General features: G+C 42.0%; 1 protein-coding gene across 6 annotated transcripts; it reads left to right on the top strand.

Moving 5' to 3' along the window:
* The first annotated feature begins 669 nt into the window (after positions 1-669).
* On the top strand, positions 670-24,221 carry CDC42 (cell division cycle 42). 6 transcript variants are annotated; one of them, XM_088671695.1, is made up of 7 exons: positions 670-742; positions 6,779-6,831; positions 11,077-11,218; positions 15,271-15,343; positions 17,682-17,791; positions 17,906-18,103; positions 21,364-24,221. In XM_088671695.1, exons 3-7 carry the CDS (start codon positions 11,114-11,116, stop codon positions 21,451-21,453), a joined length of 576 nt encoding a protein of 191 aa, XP_088527821.1. In that variant the 5' UTR covers positions 670-742; positions 6,779-6,831; positions 11,077-11,113; the 3' UTR covers positions 21,454-24,221. The 6 variants fall into 6 exon arrangements, with proteins under 6 accessions (XP_088527821.1, XP_088527819.1, XP_088527820.1 ...); XM_088671693.1 differs by having other exon boundaries at positions 22,836-24,221; XM_088671694.1 differs by lacking the exon at positions 6,779-6,831 and having other exon boundaries at positions 670-784.
* The last annotated feature ends 377 nt before the right edge of the window (positions 24,222-24,598 follow it).

A 24,598-nucleotide genomic window follows, 5' to 3' on the forward strand; every position in this document is an offset into this window, starting at 1 on the left:
CCCCCAAACTTCGGCCCTCCAGATGTTTTTGACTTCAATTCCCATCATCCCTGACCACTGGTCCTGTTAGCTAGGGATCATGGGAGTTGTAGGCCAAAATTGTAGGCCAAAACATCTGGAGGGCCGCAGTTTGGGGATGCCTGGTCTAGATCTGCCTACTAAGTTCAAGCATAGCCAGGACTCTGCTTCCTGCAGATTTAAACAGGCAGGCTAAACTTTAGTTCCTGGCAACTGTCTGGTATTTGACCGTAATAAAGATGGACTCGTTGGTTGCAGTTCCCAGGACTGGGACCTGGGAGAGAAGAGCAGAGTTCAGATCCCACCCCTTCAGCCATGAAGGCTCTCACCGGGTGTGACCTTGGAGTCAGTCTCAGCCGACCTCACAGGGTTGTTGTTGTTTGTGTGTGTGTGTGGGGGGGGTATTTAACTGAGGAGTGAGGGAGAGAACCGCGTACACCCCGTTGGAGGAAAAGGAATGCCCTATCAATGCTATAAATAGAAATGGGCGGGGGGGTGAACCAACAGCGAGAGGCTGTTCCGCTCATCCGCTCCGCCTCCCTCCTCCCACCCGAAACGACGAAGCCTCTGTTCCGTTCCCGGAGCCCCGCCTCCTGCGGAGCGCGGTGACGTCAGCGCGCACGCCCCGGCCCTCCTCCCCCTCCCGCCCTTGCTGCCCAGGCGAGGAGACCCCGCAGCGAGCTGCCAACGCCCGGAGGAGGAGAGCGAGAGCGCCCTGCGTGAGGTAAGGCGGTGGTGCCGCCGAGGCGAAGGCGGACGGGCCCGGGTGTGTACGGATAGGGGTCGCGGGTGGAGGGGGGACGTTTTTCTTCTTAGCGGTGGGGCGGAGGCGGCGCGGTGGGGGGAGACGCAGCTGCTGTAGCCCTGGGTTTTTTTCTTTCCTTTTTTGGCTTGATTGACGGGGGGAGGGGAAACGGTTTCCCGAGCGAGGTGGGGGAGGGGCGACCGGAAGCTCCGTGAGAAGGAGGAAGAAGAAAGGAAGAAAGCGGGGGAGGGGGCTACTTGCGGGGCGGGGGCGCGTCCGTTAGGCTCTTTCTCCGCGCGCCCCGTTTATGAGGAGACAGTTCCTCTTCTCCCCACCAGCACCATCCTGAGGGAGGACACCGGGCTGCCTCTCCGCCGGCTTCCCTTATCTGCCGGCTGGCCTCCCCGCTCGGTCCCCCCTCCCTCCCCGCTCGGTCTCTTTTTCTTTCTTTCTGTCTCGGTTCCCCCATCCTCCCCAACATTCCTCCGTGTATATCCCCGCCGCAATCCCCCCCCCAAAAAAGCTGGGCGTGGACGGGGCCCTCGCCAATGCAGAGGAAGGGGAAGAGAGAGAACGGGGAGGGGGTCTCCCGGGGACAGGTCTCTGCTCTGTCTCTTTTTCTCCCCATCCAGGCCTATATGGAGCAGGCCTTTTCAGTCTGTTTCAGACCCAAGAAAGAAAGAAAGGGCTTCCACAAATGCACGTTTGGGTTAAAACCATATATATATATATATATATATATATATATATATATATATATATATATATATATATATATATATAACATTTTGCCATATATATGTTTGAGTAGTGGGCGGTGCTCCTGTTGGATCAGGCCCCCGACCCACCACCTGGAGACCATTGCGGCTGGATCTAAGGGTGGCCGCCATGCAAATGTATGTGTGTGTAGTGAAAAGAAATCGGTCCCAAAATGCTTGTTTGGGTCAAAAGTGTGTCCTGGGTCTGAAAACGGCAGAAGAGTCTCTGGCCCACCAGTATAGAGGGTAGGTAGGGTGGGAGGATCTTGCTTCTGGTGGTTGAGGTGGTGGGGATGTCCTTTTGCCTCCCTGCTTGGAGCAGCAGCACCCCCCCCCATGACAGGCCCTCTTAATCCAGGAAACTGGCAAGAAAAAGACAGGGGGAGGGGGAGAGAAAAGGGGGGATTCTGTTGAATATAACCTTGCCCCCCAGAATCTTGTGAGGGGTTTATGGAGCAGTTGGGAGGACAGGTTCCTTACCCCTGGGAGGGACTTAGGAGGAGTGGACAGGCCCCTGCTTCCAGTGGAGCTGAGAGGCTGAAGGAGGAAAGGGGATCTCTGTTGGCATGCCCCTGCCTCTCTCCCTTGCCCTCAGGGGGTTTACAGTGAGTGAGAGAACAGGTCTCTGCTCCAGAAGGGATTACAGAGGATAGGATGGTAGGCCCCTGCATCTGACAGGTCTGTAATGTAGGAAACTGGCAAGAGAGAGATGGCAGGAAAGGGGGGCCTGTGGAAGAGGTCCCTTCCTCTGACAGGCTTGCAAAGGGTGACAGGGCAGGTCCCTGTATTGCAGGACAGAAAGAGATACATTGAAGGGGGAAATGGAGTTTTGTAGACAGGTTGTTGTCACTAAGAATCTAGGAAATGGAAAGGAGGGAGACAACAAGGAGAGGAAAATGGAGGATGGGGGGGGACATATAGTTATCCTGTATTCAGGCTTAGCTAAAACAGGGGATGATGATGATGATAATAATAATAATAATAATAATAATAATTTATTATTTATACCCCGCCCATCTAGCCGGGTTCCCCCAGCCACTCTGGGCGGCCTCCAACAAAACAGAAATTCTAAAATACAGAAATCCATCAAACATTAAAATACATAATGCTAATCTCTTAATTAGGATTGCAGCCAGTGTGAATTGCTGTGAGTTCTAAATGCTATGGATTGCATGCAGTTTTGAGTAGTTGCATTGAAATCCATGGGACAGGTTAGTCATGATTTGCCTCAAGTCCTGTTGATTTCATTGTGAGTCTGAACCCAAAACTGGTGTAATTTATTTCCCTTCTCTGCAGTATGAAAACTATAATCACTCCCTACCCACCCCGCCCCCACTCCAAAGCTGGTGAATCAGTAGAGAGGTTTAGTTACTATTCAAGAAGTTTTTCTCACCTCTCCCCTGTCCTCTGCTGCCAGATACACCATAGGTGGGCTTAGATAAGGCATGGGGAACCTTTGGCCCTCCAGATGTTGCTGAACTACAACTCATCAGCCCTAGCAAGTATGGGCAATGACCAGGATTGATGGGCCTTAGATGAAGCTGCTCCAACCTAAGACTTTCCCCATATGTGATATTGGGAAGAGGATGCTGATTCTTCTGGCCTATTTCATAAGATTGTTGTCAGGGTTGCTGTAAGTTAATGTATCTTGAATATCTTGAATATCTTTATTGGTAGTCTCTGTCCTGCCATCTGTAGTATGTGAATTAAAATACCAGTAATTCAGTGGCTAGGAGACTGGAACTTGCTAGGTGACACATAGACAAGCCACCCTTTCTGTCTCATCCTCCCAGTCAGATATACATTGCAATCCATGTATATAGATGTTTATGAAAGATCGAGGAAACATATTGCTGATCTTTAGTGATACTATATCACCGCCTTGCGTTAAGGAAATCCTCTGACTTTAGACAGCAAGTGATCCCTTGCATCTGGGTGAATAAGTGGGGAGAGGACAGACAAATAGTTCCATTGCTCCCCCTGCTAGTCTTTTTCATTTTCATGTTGGCCACGAAGAAGGGGAAGCCTCTTTCTTTGTGGGCAGCATGGAAACTAAGCAGGCATTTTAAATTTTATAGCCTGCTAGAAGGGCCACTAGCTTACATTTTTATGCTGGCTGAGGAGAAACACAGCCCACCAGCCTACTTAGTAGGCAAGTTTAAGTAAGGCTAGAAACTTTAGTGACTTATTTATGAGTCTGTTGTTTCATGACAATAATAAGAGCAGAATTGAGGTACTTAATGCTCCCCTTGCATCTATAACTTCACTGTGCCTGGGTGTTCACATATTGTAAACAAATCTTAAAATTTACAACACAGAGCAGAATATATTACAGTACTTACCCAGAATAAATTGCATGTTGCAAACAATTGGCATATGGAGCTGCCTTGTACTGAGTCAGTCCACTGTTCTACGTACAGCTGGTGTTGCAGAATGGCAGAGAAAACCCTGATTCACATTTCAGCTCTGCACAAGTGGGCCTTAGGAAAGGTATCTCTCCCAGCATCAGACCTCTTTAGCCTGCCCCCAAATCTGAAACATGGGGATAATACAGCTGCCTTAGAGTAGCTGCGGTCAACTTCTGACCTATATGTTGTTGGACTTCAACTCTCTTCATCCCTGACAATGTGTCATGTTGGCTGGGCTGCTGGGAGTTGTAGGCCAGCAACCTCTGGAAGGCTTCAGTTTGCACACCCTTGCTATAGAGAATGGTTGTAAGGATTATTTGAAGCACTTTGAACACACTATAACTTCTCAGATTTTATTATCTGTCCAGATTGGGGTCCCTGGAGTGTAAGAAGGAATTGGCTAGTGGGATGTAGCTAATATCATCATGATCAAAGACTGTGTTAAGTGGAATGAGATTTTGATGTGATTTTTTTTTGCTTGCAAGTTTATTAAAGGTGAAAACAAAAATACAGTTTACTTTCACAAAACAAACATCCATCTTTATTTACACACACAGTTTGATACATGTTTTCTCAATAGGTACCAAAATGAAATTGGCGTGCATTCAAATGTAGCAAGGTTTTGAGATCTTAAGACTATTGCCTAGTAGTCACCTACACATCTGTGTATGTGGCTGCCAGAAATAATTGAGCCTTATGCACAACTAATTTGAGGCCTTGTAAATGCAGATTTGTTTTGTTGGTTTCACTGCAAAGTGGGGTGGTAATTCCTTCCCACTAGCTAATACTTGATGGCTAGAACATTGGCTTATAAGAACATAAGAAGCTGCCTTATACCCAGTCAGACCATTGGTCCAGCTGTTTTTGTACTGCCAGCACTTAACTGGCAGTGAGTGGTCTGCCAGGGTTTCTTGCAGGGATCTTTCCCAACCCTGGAGATGGAAGGAATTGAACCTTGGACCTACTGTATGGAAGGCAGATGTTCTGCCACTGAGCTACAAACCTTATTTCTGTTAATAAATATTGTACTTGAAGAATGTTCACAGAAATCTTGTGATGGAAACTCCTTAGGTTGTTTGACGCTGTATGTGTGCAATGAGATGTATGCAATATGAGGATCAGTTATTTATTCCAAGCATGGACACTGAAAGGACAGCCATAAAAGCCATTTTACTTTGTAATTAAACTCTCTGCATATGGCTGCAAACTTGTCTTTTCTCATAGTGTGCTTGTGCATGTGTTAATAATTAGATATTGATACATATTGACTAGCATCCAGCATAGACTTAATCATGTAATAGTACTTTTTGGTGTAGAAAGCTCCCTATGAAGCGTCCTTTATGATAAGAAAGAAGCAAATGGTAACGTGGTACTTTCTGTAGTGGTTCTCTGTTTGTAGTCTTCTTTGGCTAGGAATTGATGCACTTAATCTGACCTTGAAGCTATAAATCTGCCTGTTAGCTATAAATCAAATCCCCTAATGTATGTGTCCAGAGAAGTTAACCCAGATATTTCTTGTGCATTTATGCAGACAGATGATAGATGGTGTTAGAATAATGTCAGCCATGTTCACCCAGAATAATTCTCATTGATTACTGTAGGGCATTTGGAGGACTTTACTGTGGGTTAGTAGCCACCTAGAGTGTGTAGGCAAATCTCAGTTTACAGAGAGAGTAGCGCCTCTTTTCAATACAATTGGTTTTAGAGGACAATGTTTCTAGAAAGATGGGACAAATTATATACTGCTTTAACTATTGCAACACTTTATTCTAGTTGAATTGTGTCTGCAAAAATCGTTGTTTACTTGTTTGCTTAGCAAGCTGTTTTTTTTAATGTTTTTTATGTGCTTGTTAATTTAACAGTTTCCTTTTCCTATTGCTTCTTATCTCCATTGCATAAACTTGAGGTTTCTATCTGAGGATGGGTTTTTTTTTTTTGTGTGTGTGTGTGTGTGTCATTGACATGAATCTTTCGAAATTGTGTTTGCAAGAGTTCTACTTCATATTGCTTTTTCCATGCAATTGTTTTCAGGTTTCCCAACCTTTCTGGGTCCTGGGAGCATTTGGAAATCTAAGAAACTGTTGTGGGTACCACAAGATACAATTTTCAGAGAAGAAAACTGGCAGTGCTCAGTCTCTGCCTTCAGCAGGAAGAGCATGTACACCCCCACAAACCAATAAAACACAGACAAAAGAAAAAGACTCTCACTATGCATACGAATGACAGGCAAACACCCCCCCCCAATTAAAACCTAAAGCTTTTTTTTAAAAAAAACCTCATTTTTTAAAAAAAACCCACCATAAAATAGAGATGGGTAGAGGGCCTTGGCAAGCATCAGTGATGTGTCTGAGAACATTGGTGCCCATGGGTGTTACATTCATCAATCATTTTTTAAAGAAAGGTTAAAAGTCATGTAGTCCATTATGCATATGTGAATTTTTAATTCATATCTTATCAATGCAATGCATTCAGTTGTATGCCTAAAGTATTTAGCATGTTGTTGAGGTCTTTTATTTTAATGGAACCTTGTGATCCAAGTACTTGTGTTCAGGATTGCTGTCTTGGGCCAAGGGCTCAATGAGGCATTCCTAAATTAACCTGCCATATTGGACTAGTAGTATCATATTTGCCTACTTTAAAGAACTTGACTATACATTTGTCATTTTAAATCAGGGTTTCTCGCACTTGTGAGTCATGACCCATGTGTGAATACTAACATGTTTCTGTGGGGGGTCACACAATGATTAGCTATTTTTATTTTGGGGGCTTCCCCCCCCCCCCCTTTGCTAGATTGACTGCTATCTGTTTATTATTTTTTTGTTGCATTTATATCTCATCTTTTCTCCAAGGAGCTCAAGGTGGTGTCCATTGTTCTGCCCCTCTTCAAAACAAATCTGTTGAGGTAGGTTGGCTGAGAGGCAGTGACTGACTCAAGGTCACCTAGTGAGCTTTATAACTGAGTGGGGATTTGAACCCTGCTCTCCCAGGTTCTAGTTTTGACACACTCAACCAGACATCCCCACCCTTTGGCCCTCCAGATGTTTTGGACTACAATTCCCATTATCCCTGACCACTGGTCCTGTTAGCTAGGGTTCATGGGAGTTGTAGGCCAAAACATCTGGAGGGTCTCAGGTTGGGGATGCCTGCTCTAAACACTACACCACACTGACACTCTTACTATTATGTGGTTCCTTTAAGACACAGGGTTGCTTTCCCCTGTCTCTGTCATGCTTAAATTCTACTCAAATGTATTTAAAGATGAAAAATTAAAAATGTAAAATTTGTTCAGTGATAACTACTGATGAGGTAGTCTTAGCTTAGAAATGTTTATGAAGAACTGCTTTAAACCAAGCTATAATAATGCTCTATTTTCTCTGTCAGTGTGTGTCAGAAGAAATTAGCACAGTGAGTTTAGGAAGAGTGCAGCTGGTTATTATTTGTGTGGAATTCAGGTAGTTTCTTAGTTTTCAGGGCACCAGTAATTCTTTTGCTCAATAATCCAGGGGTCTGATGACCCTATTGCTAGGAGCTTCTGTGAAGCAAAGCATCTGCTCAGTGCTCTTCATCTCCTTGTTTCCAGTGTGTGTGTTCTGCTATTTGGAATATGTGATCTGAACAGGGTGGTGATGTGTGTGGGAACATGTTTTTCATTTTACCTCAAAATTAGGAAAGCGAATATTAAAGAAAGGTCAGGATTGTATTTTTTGTTTTCTTTGAAAAATATCCAGTGCTTTCAGGTTTAAAATGACAGCTGAAACTAATATATACCTAGCGTTAATCTCTAGTAACTCACTCCATACTTTCTAAAATATTTTTCTCATGCTTTTACTTGTAATGAGATTAGAGAAAAATTACTTTTGGGCATCAAAGCATTATAAGTATGGCACAGTGTGTATTGTGGGCTTGATACTGGGATCTAACACTAGCCCCACTCAGAAAAGAATTTATTACTGGTGTTCAGATTCCATCTCTGCTTCACAAAAATAATCCACTGAGCGCTCATATTCTTGTTTAAGCCCTTTATCAAAATTTTGCAGGTATGACCACTTTCAGTTAATGTTTGTGGTTGTTCTTGTTCTGGAAAGGTAGTTTTCAAGCAAATGATCTTGCATCACATTGCAAACTTGGTGCTGATAATGCCAAGGTCATGGGTTCGATCCCCATATGAGACAGCTGCATATTCCTGCATTGCAGGGGGTTGGACTAGATGACCCTCAGGATCCCTTCCAATTGTACAGTTCTATGAAATGAGGCAAACTGAAACTCACTAATTCAGAGTTATCCTCTATAAATAGGACACTGTTATCAGAGTCAACAAATCTTGGCTTATTTGGCCAGCTAAAATGTATTGTGGCCCTGCCCCACCCCTTCTAATTAGCATTATTGTTCGCCACAGCTGAGGAGAGGAATGGAGCCATGTCCCCATTCAGAAAGCAGCAAGAAGTCTCGTGTCTCAGGCTCAGCACAGGGTCAGGAACAGCCCTTATCATTTCCCAATTCTGCTGAAGTCAGACCTTCATGTTTCTCCAAGCATCGAAGAATACTGGAGAGTTTTGCTTGATCATGGGCTCTCTCCAGAGCAAAATACAGTGGGACCTCGACTTACGAATTTAACCCGTTCCGAATGCACACTCGTAGGTTGAAAACTTCGTAAGTCGAGTTTCCCATAGGAAAAGCGGTTTCCCATAGGAATGCATTGGAAACGGAAAAATTCGTAAGTCGAGGAAACCGCATCTAGCCGCAAACGGGTTTTCTGTTTGGATGTTGAAAAAATCGTAAGCGTGTGGCCACTTTTTCTGCTCGTAAGTCGAAAATGTTGGATGTTGAGTAGTTCGTAAGTCGAGGTCCCACTGTACGCTTTTTCAGGTCAGGGCAGTTTGGGATGTGGACTGTGTTAGTAAAGCTTCTTATTTACGCTTATAGGTTAGTATAAAGGTTATACATGTGTTTGACCACTTATGGCAGATTGTTAGTCTACACTTTGGTTTACAAAATCTAAATTAGTCATAGCTGCATAATCGTTTGAACCAGGCCACCCTGAAAATGATCAGTGGATGTTCCTTTTAGTTTGCTCTTCTGATCTGAAGGGTAGTATATGTAAGATTAGAAGAGCTACCTATCTTCCCTTGGTGGCTGGTATGGTGAAGTCTAAGAATGGGTAATATTCCTGTTGGTTGACTTCTGTAGGAACACTTTCTGAACTAGGTAAAATGAGAGACTTGTGAGGGAAGGAAAGTCAAGAAAGCTCTACTGAGATTACATTTCACAGTAAGTAAGGTGTGGCTTGTGTTTAAAGTAGGTGGGCGTGCATCAGAAAGCCCTGTTAAGTAGTTGTGCTGCCATAGCTGAGCATCAGCATAAGGACTCTACTGAGTGAGGTATGCTTTGAAGAGAGGGTGTTAACAAGTGTTAGCAAAGCTTTCTAAATAATGCTTCTTAACTGCTAAAGGCAAGCTAGATGTATGCCCTCCCACCTTATCCAGTATTCCTCAGTACTTTTCCAGTCCTACTTCCGTGTTTGGTGTGTTGGTGTGTCTCTGCAAAAGAGATAGTAAAGCACACAGAGGAAAGGAACAAGGCAAAGTACAGTGACTCAAAGGAGAACACACCCAACAGTAGGAGGGAGCTGTGACCTCATCAATCAGTGTATCTATGCTGTTAGAAGAAAGAACAGTGTATCTAGATGAAGGAAATATAGTGGTACCTTGGTTTACGAACTTAATTGGTTCCGGAAGTCCGTTCTAAAACCAAAGCGTTCTTAAACCAAGGTGTGCTTTCCCATAGCAGTGGGGGACTCAATTTACAAATGGAACACACTCAACAGGAAGCGAAACATGTTCTTATTCCAAGGCAAAGTTCACAAATCAAAACACCTACTTCTGGGTTTGCAGCATTCTTAATCCAAGTTGTTCATAAACTATGCTGTTCTTAAACCAAGGTACCACTGTAGCTAGCTTAGGGTTTCAAACAGTGAAAATCTGGACAGAAAGGTTTTTGAGCTATTTTTAAGGAAAATTGCAAGAAACGACACTGCCAACATGGGTTGCCATACGCCCGGATTTTCCTGGACACTTACTTTTTTTGCGATTTCTACCCAGACACTGCTTCTGACTGCAGTATTCTGGCAACCCTACTAAATGGGGCTTTTTTAAAGGAAGCGGGCAGCATACATATGCATATGTAACTTGCTGAAATGTTTCATCTTCAGAAAAGCGCATTAACATCTCACCACAGTAATACCAAAAAGAGCTGCATCTGATTTGTATATCCTTTAATAACTGGAAACTGATTTAGAGCACCAAAGGCTGGAATTAGATGCCATGTCAGAATTAGAATTAGAAGGGTTCATATTAATGTTAATTGATCTCAAACAGGCCAAAGGGTGTAGTGTGAAAGGTAGTATTTTTTCCTATGTAGTAGAAATTGTTTCTGAAATTAAAATATCAATTGTTTAGTGCGTGTGTTTGGTTGGCTAGGATGTCATTGTTACTTCTGGGTGTCTACTTGCAAAACAGGAAGGAAAGGGCTTGTGGTTAGAAGGCAGATTCCAGCTGTGGTACCGGATATGTAAGCTGGAGGTCCTCAGCTTGGCAAGAGCAAGACATTTAAAGCTTGTTATTAACTTTGAAATTCAGATTAGATAGAAATTGAAGTGTGTTGAGATGTATGTATATATCACATCATTTCTTCATAGACAAAATCATATAAAATGTACATACCGGTAGATCATGCACAAATACTTGCTTCTTTCTTGTTCCTAACCTTATTTGAAAGCAGGGGAGCATTAATGTCTAAATACCTTTTAAATAATGTGTCAGTAACTTTTTAGCAATGTTTTCTTGTAGGCCCTTTGAGCTTCCATGAAGGTTTACTGGGTTTTCAAGTGATGAGGAAATAAAACTAGAGCCCAACTTGGAATTATTCTGTAATCAATTGTGGTTCCTTAGCAGATGTTGAGAAGGAAAATAGTTTCCTCTTGAAAGCCTCTGAATTTTTTGTTTCAACTTTTTAGCTGCTTCAACTGTCATAGACCTGTTTGACTAAAGTTATTGGGGTGCTAATACAGAAGCTGTAATAGTGATGAAAAAATATTTCCCATTGTACAAAATTATAAAAATATGCAATTGTTTTCTTTTGTTCTTTTTAGATTAATCTTGGACCTGATAAAGTAGCAGACTTCAGCTATGCAGACGATTAAGTGTGTAGTTGTGGGCGATGGTGCTGTTGGTAAAACATGTCTTCTAATTTCTTACACAACAAATAAATTCCCCTCTGAATACGTACCAACGGTGAGTAAAGAGTAACATTTCCATATTTTTCTTTTCTGCAATGTGGGGAATAGGGAATCTTAACCCTGTCAAGTTAGATTACATACTGGTACATGTATATCATTGGTTGATTCCTGTATTGTATGTGTTTTCACTTTTAGGGATATTGTGTATACATGATGTGGCTGTGGCATTGTATTTTTGTATGTTTTACCATGTTTTTGAATTCATGTTCTGTTTGAGGGATCAGTTTTTCTCCTAGCATGTAGATATGGTAATTTGCAGACTCCTTTGTTGAGGCCATTTGTTCTCAGTTCATATAAGTAATTATATAAGTCTCTATAGTTTGCTCTGTCAACTATCCATTTGATCACTACACAGGTGTAAAATTTCTGGATTTTTTAAAATAAAATTTGAAATGTATGTAGTACTTAATCAGACTTTAAAGACCATAAAAAGTATATAGCACATAAATTGTACTGTTTGGTAACAGGTGCATTTATGACTCTTTAAATGACAGAAACCTTAGTTTTATTCAAACGGTAATTACAAAAGTATCCAGTATTTTAGATGGAGTAGGAAGTTGAGGGGGGTGGGGGATAGAAAATCTGCAACACCAGAGGAGGCAGTGGGATAAGCATACTCATAAGCTATAATCCCTCTTTCAGAGAGATTCCAATTTATTTGCAACAGAAAAAGCAGAAATAGAGACTGACTCCAACTTAACAGGTCATAGTATTGATGATAATTAAATATGGATCTTGAGTTTTGCTTTTTTAGTTTCAGAAAATAATGATCAGCTTGAATGTTGAGTTAAATTACTAAGTAGTACAATGTTATAAATTTCTAATTACAGCACAAAGTAAGTGTAGCAATTGTGGTCAAAATTAAGCACATGAAAGCCACATGCCACTTTAAAAAATGTTTACCTATAAATCAGCCATGGCCAAACTTGGCCCTCCAGATGATTTGGGACTACAGTTCCAATCATCCTTGACCACTGGTCCTGTTAGTAACGGATGATGGGAGTTGTAGTCCTAAACTATCTGGAGGGCCAAGTTTGGCCATGCCTGATATAAATACTAGCGTCAGAAGCTTTTATTGATTCAATAACAGTGTCTGAAAGACACAGAAATTCAATTCTAAATTATTATTTTACTTCAATAAATTTCAGAAACTGACGGTTTCAACAGATTGAAACAATCCTTTCTACTCTAAACTACCGTATATTCCAGCATATAAAATGACTGGGTGCATAAGATGACCCCCAATGTTTCCAGTTAAAATATAGAGTTTGGGATATACTCGCCGTATAAGAAATATAACCCGGCATATAAGACGACCCCCGACTTTTGAGAAGATTTTCCTGGGTTAAAAAGTAGTCTTATAAGCAGGAATATACAGAATATACAGAATAAGAATATTCTCTTATTTCTTAATCTCAGTGTTCGTAAACATAGACAATGTTTTCACTTGATGGACAATCAGGGAATTTGAGAGATCTCCATGTTTACACTATGCTAGAACTGGTATTACTTATCACTTATCTTAAAGAATAATTACATGAGTATTGGAAAGCATTTTTATAGTGTAAAGATAAAATAGTATTTTAAAACCTCGCCTTAAACCTTAAGGCTTAAAAGTATTTTCTTCATTCTGAAAAAGACATTAGTTCAGAAGAGGGTTTTTTTCCGTGTTTCCCCCTATGCCTCTAATTTTTCCATTGGAAAACTTAAGGACTTTGGCAGATTATTTTTTTCTCAGTTGTCTTCCATACCTTCACATCTCTAACCCCTACACCTTAGCAGTTACTGGATCTTCTGTGCTCTACAGTAAATCCTTGTATTGTGTTATTTTGTCCTCACTTACCATATCAAATCTTAAGGATGTGAGCAGCTATGCTTTGAGCTGTCTTCTTTTGGAGTTCCTTTGACCTTTGCTTCAGGCTATCACATCTTGGAACTCATAATAGAATGATAAAGCAAACCAGGGCTTTCTGGTGTAAGACAAGTTCCTCTAGTTTTGATAAGAGCATAGACCCAAGTTACTGTGGACTGCTGCCTAACTAAAGGTTTATCTTTAGATCAATATAGTATCCCTTTAGGGCATTCCCCCCTTCTGCCACCAAATTGGTTTCCATTTAGCAAGCATGTATCTATATAGCTAAATCTTCTGTATATATAAAAATGTAGAAACGGCGGAATTGTGGGCTCCCCTTTTCTCCGAAACCGTTTGACCGATTGTCTAGAAATTTGGACTCAGCGGTCCACGCCAATATCCGAGTGTTTGCATAACCTTGGATTCTACACATCTCATACCTAACACAGGTAAAAACGTGTTTTTTCCCAAACAAAAATAGCGCCCTCCAGTGGCATAATCCTGACACCACCTCTTCCACCTCCTCCCTCCCTATGGAGAGCAGGCCACACCCCACAGACCCCCGCCTCCAACACAAGCCATGCCGCCCAGGGAGACCCCTCCGCTGACGGAGTACACGCTCAGAGAGCCAGCCCACCCCAGAGACCAGGACACCCCAGACCCAGGCCGTCCCAGACGTCTGGGAGACGCTACCATGGACGAGCCCGCCTGGCAGGCCCCTCCACAAACACACCTGCCTCCTCGGGAACCAGCCCGCTCCAGGAACCGCTGCCACGCACCGCCCAACAGACCCCACCACAAACTCAGCCACCTCTGCGGGAACCAACCCACTCCGGGAAACACTACCGCACCACCTGGCAGCCCCCGACACAAACTCACCCCCCTCCTTGAGACCCAGCCCACTCCGGGAACCACTACCACGCCGCCCGACAGCCCCCGACAGACTCACCCGCCTCCTCGGGAGCCAAACCTCTCCAGGACCCGCTGCCGCACCACCCGACATACCTCACCACAAACTCAGCTGCCTCCTCGGGAGCGAGACCGGTCCGGGAACCGCTACCCCGTCGACCAACAGGCCCCGCCAAACACGCAACCGCCTCCTTGGGAGCCAGACTGCTCCGGGAGACCCTTCCACCTCCCCGAGACCCAACTCGTCCCGGGAGACCCTACCATCGACAGACCCAAACCAATCCTCACCTATCCTAACCTCCATCAACCCTTCTATTCCAAAAAGGCCTTCCCAGCTAAGAAAAACCATCTTAGACCCATCATTCTTGCCACAGCAACGCGTGGCCCGGTACAGCTAGTAAAACATAAAAGTGAGTTGCTAAGACAAAGCCATAACCTGAAGATCCTCACTTACCTCATTTGATGAAGGAAATTCTGTTGCAAGTTAGGGTCTGCAGAATGGACTGCCCAGACACCCTATTTTATAATGAATATCATTGAAATTACAATTCTTTATTTCAATTAGCATCTGAGAGAGGCTGCTGCTGTACTGCTTCAGCAGTGAGACCAAGAAACAATGGCATGATACAAAGCAGTATTGTATTGTTTGCTAAGCATGGAAAGCTTGCAGTTAAGATGTTCTTTTGGAAAGGATTGTGTTCTGTGAATGTTTGCAAGCACATACATGTAGTGTAGTAAGTAAAATGTTCAGCTTTGACTATTCTGCTACACCATAATCAGAGCCCTGAACCCATTTTTCACTAGTTGACCAATGTGCTGCCTGCATTAAGATGTAAATTTTAACATAAACTATCGTCTATAACTTGAACCTTTTAAAGATTCCAGTCTTAATAAAAGTGGCAAATCTGCTTTAAAAAAGAGAGAGAAAAAAAAAACAATTGTGCTATTTATTTTAACTACTTGTTACAATCAGTTTTTTCATTTGATTTTCAGTAAACAAGAGTGGGCTGTGGTTTTACTGTGTTGCTTACTTTATGCTTTGTACTTCATACCAATGGCAACTGCAAATTTTGAAGAATATAATTAGTTTTTTGTAAGTTTATTTTTATTGGCAGGTGTGCCAACTTCAATGTCGTTGTGTCTAGCGGTGATAATTGAACTCAGCCATCTGATAGGTCATGAACACAAAATCACACTTCTGTTTTGACTGTTGGTTTACCTGCCTGCGAATGGCTCATGTTTGGAAGGTGATGTTTTCACTCTGCCTCTTCTCTCTTATTTCCCAGGTGTTTGATAACTATGCTGTAACAGTGATGATCGGTGGAGAGCCATATACCTTAGGCCTCTTTGATACAGCAGGTAAGCTCTCTTTTGAAATTAAACCCATGGAGAAAGCAGGTGACTTGGTTTCCTAGATGCTTACCTAAATTTTCAAGACTGGCTTTTGATTTTTCAACCATCAAGTATACATAGAATTGCAGGATATGACTATATTATGTGGTCAAATTAGTGTTTCCCGAATTCGCCCCCAGGTGGTGAAGTTCAATCTCTTGTTATCCTGCATCCATAGCCTCTTAGGCAATCTTTGAGCTCAGACCATTTTGTGAGGGTGTGAAAGGGATTTAAAATATAGTGGAGAGACTCTTGTTGTTGTTGTTTAGTCATTTAGGCACTCCTGTCTTCCACTGGCTCCCGCAGTTTGGTCAGACTCATGTTGGTAGCTTCGAGAACACTGTCCAACCATCTTGTCCTCTGTTGTCCCCTTCTCCTTGTGCCCTCCATCTTTCCCAACATCAGGGTCTTTTCCAGGGAGTCTTCTCTTCTCATGAGGTGGCCAAAGTATTGGAGCCTCAGCTTCAGGACCTGTCCTTCCAGTGAGCACTCAGAGCTTATTTCCTTCAGAATGGATAGATTTGATCTTCTTGCAGTCCATGGTACTCTCAAGAGTCTCCTCCAGCTCCATAATTCAAAAGCATCAATTCTTCATCGATCAGCCTTCTTTATGGTCCAGCTCTCACTTTCATACATCACTACTGGGAAAACCATAGCTTTAACTATATGGATCTTTGTCGGCAAGGTGATGTCTCTGCTTTTTAAGATGCTATCTAGGTTTGTCATTGCTTTTCTCCCAAGAAGAAGGCATCTTTTAATTTCGTGACTGCTGTCACCATCTGCAGTGATCAAGGAACCCAAGAAAGTAAAATCTCTCACTGCCTCCATTTCTTCCCCTTCTATTTGCCAGGAGGTGATGGGACCAGTGCCCATGATCTTAGTTTTTTGGATGTTAAGCTTCAGACCATATTTTGCGCTCTCCTCTTTCACCCTCATTACAAGGTTCTTTAACGCCTCATCACTTTCTGCCATCAAGGTTGTGTCATCAGCATATCTGAGGTTGTTGATATTTCTTCCGGCAATCTTAATTCCGGTTTGGGATTCATCCAGTCTGCATATAAGTTAAATAAGCAGGGAGACAATATACAGCCTTGCCGTACTCCTTTCCCAATTTTGAACCAATCAGTTATTCCATATCCAGTTCTAACTGTAGCTTGTTGTCCCACATAGAGATTTCTCAGGAGACAGATGAGGTTATCAGGCACTCCCATTTCTTTAAGAACTTGCCATAGTTTGCTGTGGTCGACACAGTCAAATGAGTAAGAGAGACTCTTACTCTTCTAGTAAAAGTCGAATTGAGAACTAATCTGGTAGGCACTTCTCTTGGGGGACTAGAGAAGGAACAGAATGAAGATGAACAGGACAGTAAAGGGAAAGGAGTAAAGAGGAAGAAGCCATTGTAACAGGAAGAGTAGAAGGGAGGATGTAGTATAGTTTGTGAGAATGGGGGAAGGTTTATTGTATTAGTTCATCTGAGGTGTATGAAATAGCTTTGTGGCTATGTTATGCAGTATGTTGTCTTAAGGATTGTGTGTGCACACTCCAGTTTCCAGTCCAGGAATGCTACTTTGGCAGCACTCTATCCTTTCTTGCCCTTTAGGCAGGGTGCACATTGTCATTCATACAGCTTTCATGATGTTTCACAGTATTTCTAGGTTGTGAAATTAAACACAGAGGGTGACTAAGGCTTCCAGTTTTTGTCTGGCTGGGATGGGCACTTATGCATAGATGGTGTAGTGTATGTGAGTAAGCGCTGTGGCAGATCAGCAGGGAGAAAGGATGGTTCCAGTGGAGTTGTTGCTTGCCAAATTCTGTTCAGTGCAGAGCAGTGTCTTCTCACAGGGCGATTTGGCAATGTGCATGGCAGTAATAGGCTGCTTTTTCTCTGGATGAAGTGGAGAATTGCTGCTGCTTATCTGCCTGACATCAGAGTAAGTCAGACTCATGGCACCTGTGGTATTGGTATCAAAGAATTCTTCCTACCTGGAATTGAAAATCTCAGGCTGAATTTCTTACGGTTTTTACACCATCATTCTACACCACCAAGGTGGCTGCTTGATCTGGTTTCTGGTTGATAAATTGATATAATAGATGAAAAATGTCAGTTTTCTGTTGTCTGCCCATAATCTTGAGAGCAGAGATGGGTGCAAGGAAGATAAGTTGTTTGGGGTGTAAGAAGTTATTAATCTACAGTAGTATTCTTTTTTCCTGTATGCCTGCATATTTAGCTGAAAAAAATTACCCCATTTATAAGGCCTTCCCCCTCAAGAGAGGCTTCTGATGTCATTTTTTAAAATTTTAATAGGACAGGAAGATTATGACAGATTACGGCCCCTCAGCTATCCACAGACCGATGTGTTTCTGGTCTGTTTCTCAGTGGTCTCGCCATCTTCATTTGAAAATGTGAAAGAAAAGGTGAGTATGTTTTGACCCCCAAACTAGTTTTTGTCAGGCTTTGTAAAAGGTGTCCTGTGTTGTTTGATATCCCAATCTTTGCATTATGACCATCACATTTTATCTTCTCTTCAGTGGGTACCTGAAATCACTCACCATTGTCCAAAGACTCCCTTTTTGCTTGTTGGAACCCAAATTGATCTCAGAGATGACCCTTCAACAATTGAGAAACTTGCCAAGAATAAGCAGAAGCCTATCACTCCTGAGACTGCTGAAAAGCTGGCACGGGACTTGAAGGCTGTCAAATACGTGGAATGCTCTGCACTCACACAGGTAAGGCTTCTCATTTATGGTGTTCTGGACTATTTCTTTCTTAGTAGTGTGGAATAGCTAAACATGCTCTTTGGGGAAGTGAGTTCTTTGTGGTTCATTCTAGCTGCATGGGAAGAATTTAAATGTTTTTCACCTGAAGATACCAGAACTAGCTTTATAAATTTATCAAGTATTCTGCACTTACTTTCTTGAGCATTTATTACTGCAAGCAAATTATTTTCCTTACACATGTTTATCATTGAACATATAATAAATAGAATAAACACAAATTTTGTCAGGATGGTTAAATTATAGTCAAATAAAGCTGTGTATCTCACCATCATGGGTTCTGATATTCTGTAAGGGTTCTAGGTAATAGTGATTCTAATGCAAGAATACTAATTTATACAAGTGGACCAGTATGATTGACAATTCAAAACCAGTCCTATATAACACATACAGAATTGGATGAGTTTCTCACCTGCCTTTGATGCACAAGGAACAACTATTAATAAAAATAAACTGATATGTGAGATTGCATACTTTACAGCTAAATTTAATGCATGTACCGTGTTTCTCTGAAAATAAGACACCATCTTATATTTATTTTTCCTCAAAAAAACACATGGTGGCTTATTTTCAGGGGATGTCTTATTTTTATCATGTGTCCAGCCTAGCCTCTTCCTTGGCGGCCTCCAGAACTGTGCCTATATCACTATGTTTTATTTTTGGGGTATGGATTATATTGCACAAATGCTTAGAAATCCTGCTACGGCTTATTTTATGGGTATGTCTTATTTTCGGAGAAACGGTATTTTGGTGAAACATTAGTGGTATTATTGAACTGCACTAGTAAACAGTTGATTTTATGCATGAGAATCATGATGATTGCACAAATAGTAGATGGCTTAAGGTTTTGAGTTACTTTTTCCTGCATATTACTGGCACTGCAGCAAAACTACAACACCTTTTCAGAAATTAGGCTTTTTAAGGGGTTGTGACTTCCCACAAATCCCTTTCCCAAATCCCAGTCAACACATAGTTGGACATGGAACTGTAATATCATCAAGCGTAGGGCTGGAAATATTTCTGCTTATAATTCTGTGAATAGCATTAGGGCTTTACCTAAGTTCTCATTATCACTTGGTGGTGTACGCAAGTGGTGAAACACACTGTAGTTTTGAGCTGTGACCACCAGGTCCTCTCGCCCATTGCTGCAGCAGTCCCTTCTTTCTGAGATTTCACAGATTCTAACTAGAAATTCCAGCCAAAATTTCCACATAATTCTTCCAAGTTAGGGCCAATCTGGTGTCCACCAGTTGTTTTGAACTACAACTCCCAAACATATTTGTGATAGCTAAAGTAGGGAATCTCATTACTGTATGCTGTAGTCTGTAGTTGTCTCAAATGATAATACCGCTTTTGGCCTTTTAAATGTTCCTAAACCCATTTTAGGCAACAATGAACTAAAAAAACCAACCTGTTTTTGTGAAAATGGCTTTTCATAGGCTAGCCTGTCACAAATCTAAAACAAAGTTAACAAGCGTGTTAAGGTTGAGATTGTATTTAGAACAGTTGCTTTCATAATCCAGGATCAGATAGATTGCTTTTCTGTATAAAGAACAAAGCAAGGGAGAAACTGCTGCTTTATGGTGTAATAGATTATACCATTACACTACTTTATCATTATTACTCTGTAATGGAGCTGGCAAATGATTACAGCAGGCACTGGGATGCAGTCCCTGGTTGCAGGAAATCCCTTCTGTGGCTCTCCAGAGGATATTCAGCTGAGCTTACTACATGCTTGGATGATCTTGTACGCCTATTCCATTACGTCAGATCACTTAATCACTTACATCATTTTTTTCAATGAAACCTCTGTTCAGTACAAGATTGTTTATCTAAAGTAGACAGATAAATGAAAAATGGTGTGTTTGGGGGTGGGGTGTTTGTGCTGGTAAGATGTATATTTGCAGGACCTATTTCTTTCACTCTCTGGGCTATTGGTTGCATAAAGCGCAGTAGATTTAGGCGAGTCCAGTGTCTTCAGTTTCAGTTGCAAATATTTATCTCTCAATTTGTGACAGTGACAAATCTGTTACAGAGTTGCTGTTTCTTTTCTTAGAAATCCTGTTGCTGCAGATCATTGGTTTGTGCATTGATGTGTCTGTTGTAGACAGAAACGTTTGTTCACTTGGTGTTCAGAACACACAGTTGTCTAGAGCTCCCTTTTCTGATTTCTTTTGTCTGTCTTAGTGACCTCAGGGGCCATAATTGCTGTTGTTGACACAGTAACTGGAGCATGCCATTTTATAAGCTGGTGTGTGTTCATGCCGAAACTAGTGTTTGTGAGCTGCAAAAATCCTTGCTTCCCAGAGAGGTGGTGTGGTGTTGTCTTAACTTTAAACATGGTTAAGACAGTATTGATTTCTCGCATTCAATGAGAATTACTGAAAGATTTGTTGATAGCCAGTCCTCCCAACTGCTTGTGAACAGCACTTGAGCCTAGATTTACATGCATCAGGTTCTTCTACAGTTGGCAGAGCATGTTTTTAACCTTGGAAGTGGGTGGTGAGTATTTTGCTACTCATGTGTAGCAATATGAAATTGGGGAGCAGCAAATGAATTCCTGGGACATGCCACCTTATGAGGGTTCTAAACTCACCCATCCTTTGCTGTAATATCAGTAAGTTTTGAAATAACTAGAGGTTATATTTGGCCAAAAGTATTGCCTGTGGTGCTCTCCCTTTGTAATACTCTCTGAAATGAACTTGACAGCAGCAGATGGCCACCCAGAGCATGTGCCATCAGGATGTGAAATGGGAGGGACTGCAGCTGAGCAGAGTGTACCCTTAGATAAGCAACTACCTTGTGATTTTCTTGGCAGGGGTGCTGGCAGTGCTAGGAATGAGCCTTCCTGAGTAGATTTTGTTTAATTTTGAGAGGGACATGCAATTTTGAGGTGTTCACTAACACAACTACTTCTCAGCTCTTCCTTTTAACTTACAAAGCTCCTTTTGCAAAGGATACGTTACAATATTTCACTCATAGGGTATGAAAACAAATTATTCAGGTAGCATTCTTGCTAAGCCTTTGCTGTGCTTGTCTTGTTTCCTCTTTCTCTCAAAGATCTACTTTGTTACAAAGTAAATCTGCTTTGCTGACCACCTTTATCCTGAATGCTCTTTGTATCTGCTTGTGTGAGTGTGTGTGTGTGTTTGTGTCTCTCTCTAATCCTCTAACCTGGCTACTATTTTTCTCTCCTTCCCTCTGTCTTATAGAGAGGTCTGAAGAATGTGTTTGATGAGGCTATCCTAGCTGCCCTCGAGCCTCCGGAAACTCAACCCAAACGGAAATGCTGTATATTCTAAAACAGTTTCCTCTTTTTTTCCTTTCTTGTTGCTGCTTCCTCTGTCCTGCTGCTGTAGAAAGTTGGTTGAAAAACAAATAAAACCATCCTGACTGAAAGAAGCTGTGTCTTTACTTAACGTCTTAGAGCAAACTCTGTATTAGCTTTTGGATTGGAAACTGCTTATACAATTCGTTATGGCTATGGAACATGAACTGGACTCGCTTAAACCTTTTGCTTCTTGGGTTGCTGGATCTTTAATAGCTTTATAAGTTAGGTTGCTAAGGGACTGAAGGTCTATTTAAAAAGTTAAACTTGAGAGGAATAAGTGAAAACCTGGTTAAGAGTTTTTATATCCAAATGAGAAGTGATGTGCAATTCATTTTCTCTCTTGTGGCTCTGTTAACTGTATTTGCATGATGATTGTACCTGACATAGTGACCTGCAAGTGATGCTGAAATGGTGAAGGATTTTCTGGTTTTCCTCTGTGCAGTGGGGCTTGCTGTTGCTTTGGCTGTTTGTGCTGTAGTGGAGTATTTGTTGGTCCTCTAAGTGGGAGGGGAAGGAAGTTTGGTGTACCTGCTACTGCTTGACAGACGTCTTAACTTCTGTTTTCAGTGACACAGTATCACTTATTTTTACTCATTCTCAAAACTTGCAACTGTAAAATGTAAAGCTTTCTTTAAAACAAAGTCATACCATTTGGCTTCTGTTGTCTGAAGGAAGGAAAAGACATACAATTGTAGTTCTTTACATTTCAAAATTAAAATTAGTTGTTTGTATAAATGCCTGATGAAGCATTATTCCTGTCTGCATTCATTTGCTTCAGTTTAACATTTATACACTATAGTACCTACCTGTTCATTTTCCCATTATTGAAGTCTACTACCATTCCTTGCTTCCAAGTCTACTTCTGCTGCTTCAGTAACACATGGTACGTCACACGGCTTGGCTGATTTGTGCCAAAGGATTCTCCATTCTTGCTTGCTTGCTAATCTAACCTGGGTGTAACTTGCCCCCTTTCCTTGGATCATTACTTCTTTTCCAACACAGGGGATAATGCATTGTCATTGGCATGTGAGTTGTAATATTACACACACACACACACACACACACACACACACACACACGGTCCATGGGAATTGGTTTGGAATATATACTTCATTTCTTGAAATATTGAGACTTGCTGAAAATGTCCTCAGGCTGTTTTATGGGTGCTCTGTATTATTATCCTTTCAAAAAACTGATAAACAAGGTTCAAACACCCGGAAAGGAATATTGCTTCACTGCAGGATCTTCATCTCTACTCAATCTTTAACTTTGTCTTTGTGGGCTTTTTAAAACACAGTTTGCTTTTAATGACCCAGAAAATGAGACAGCCCCTTTCTCTTTGCCCCTTTTCAGAAAGGCCTAAAGAATGTATTTGACGAGGCGATATTGGCTGCCCTGGAGCCTCCGGAGCCGAAGAAGAGCCGCAGATGTGTGCTGCTATGAACATCCCTTCACGGCCCCCTTCTGCAAAGCTGGTGTTGATGTCATACTAAAAGCAATGTTGAAATCAAACTAAAGATTCAGATTTTCCCATTTGTTTTTGCAATAATGACAAATGTTGTGCACCCTCTTCCCATTCGCTCCCTGTGTGAGATGCAAATGTTAGTGCTCTTCCTCCAGTGCCCTTCAGTTAGTTGAATTTTTTTAAAAAAATAATAATATTGTATTTCAGCAAACACTGATCAGTACTAGGGTTTTTTGTTTGTTTACTGTTTAATTTTTTTGTTTTTAAAATTCAGGCATGCTTGTGGTGATTTTTCTCTGTAACAGACTAACTTTTAGGCTCTGGCCTCCAAGCCTTTCCCCATCATGCTAGGCTGGCGCTGCTTGGATTCTTTGATCTTCTGTGGCCAGCTTGCAGTCTAGGGTGAGCAGGTTTCAGTCCTTGGAACGTATTCTGGAAATGAGAATGTCCCAAAACTGGTGCTCCATTGAAGAGGGATGTAGTTCATCCTGCACCTCCTCTGAAGTTGCCTTCGATCTGTTTCCCTTTCTTTTCTCCAAGCAGGTCAGAAATTCCTATCTTGCCCTTTAAGAAATGAGATGTGTAAACAAGTCTTTTGTTTATATATTACGCCAAAAGCTTTTTTTGGGTGTGTGACGCACACACACATCTACACAAACCCCACCTAACTTTGCCAATTGCTAATTCTTTTGTAGTTAGTTTTCGAAACGACATTATTAGGCATTAATTGAAAGGGGAGAACTGCATCTTTTTAAAGTTAGTGCAGTCCATTGGATTTGCTAAACAGCCAGACTCTCTCTTGGCAAGCAGAGGCTTCTGATCAGCCACATGAGTGAGATTTTGAAACCCACTCACATGGCCTTTGCCTGCTGTAATGGAGGGTTGAAGCTAACCAGCTGACTACGCCGCAAAACGGTTTAGCATTCTTTTAGAAGAGGGGGAAGGAGACACGCCTCCATCAGGAGAAAATATGGATGGGAAAGATGTTCAATACGGCACCTTGGGGACCAGTAGAGGAATTACCTTAAAAGTGCATTGTGTGTCAGCAGCTCTTGCCTCCCCAGGTTGTTGCTTAGTATAACACACCATGTGAGAGTCTTTGACTCCAGTGTTAATAGGGATCTTACTAGAACTATACTCTGGCTTAATATTTCTCAGTCTTCCCAAATTCTAATTCTTATAGTCTCGTTAGTGTTGAACTGATGCTTTTTTCCATGTCTAAGTTCTTTGTATATGCATTTTTCAGATGTATTAAACATAAAGTATCTTCACAAGCCCGACTGAGAATACTTTTATTTTCCCTGAGTGATTTATGTCTAAAGAGTTGAATCCAGCTAAATTTTACTCACTATAGACCCACAGAGCCTAGGGCTTGCCGATCAGAAGGTCGGCAGTTTGAATCCCTGTGACGGGGTGAGCTCCCGTTGCTCGGTCCCAGCTCCTGCCAACCTAGCAGTTCGAAAGCACATCAAAGTGCAAGTAGATAAATAGGAACCGCTACAGCGGGAAGGTAAACAGCGTTTCCGTGCGCTGCTCTGGTTCGCCAGAAGCGGCTTTGTCATGCTGGCCACATGACCTGGAAGCTGTACGCCGGCTCCCTCGGCCAATAATGCGAGATGAGCGCCATAACCCCAGAGTCGGTCACAACTGG

Source organism: Zootoca vivipara, chromosome 6, assembly GCF_965207765.1.
Source record: "Zootoca vivipara chromosome 6, rZooViv2.hap1.1, whole genome shotgun sequence".
Lineage (NCBI taxonomy): Eukaryota > Metazoa > Chordata > Lepidosauria > Squamata > Lacertidae > Zootoca > Zootoca vivipara.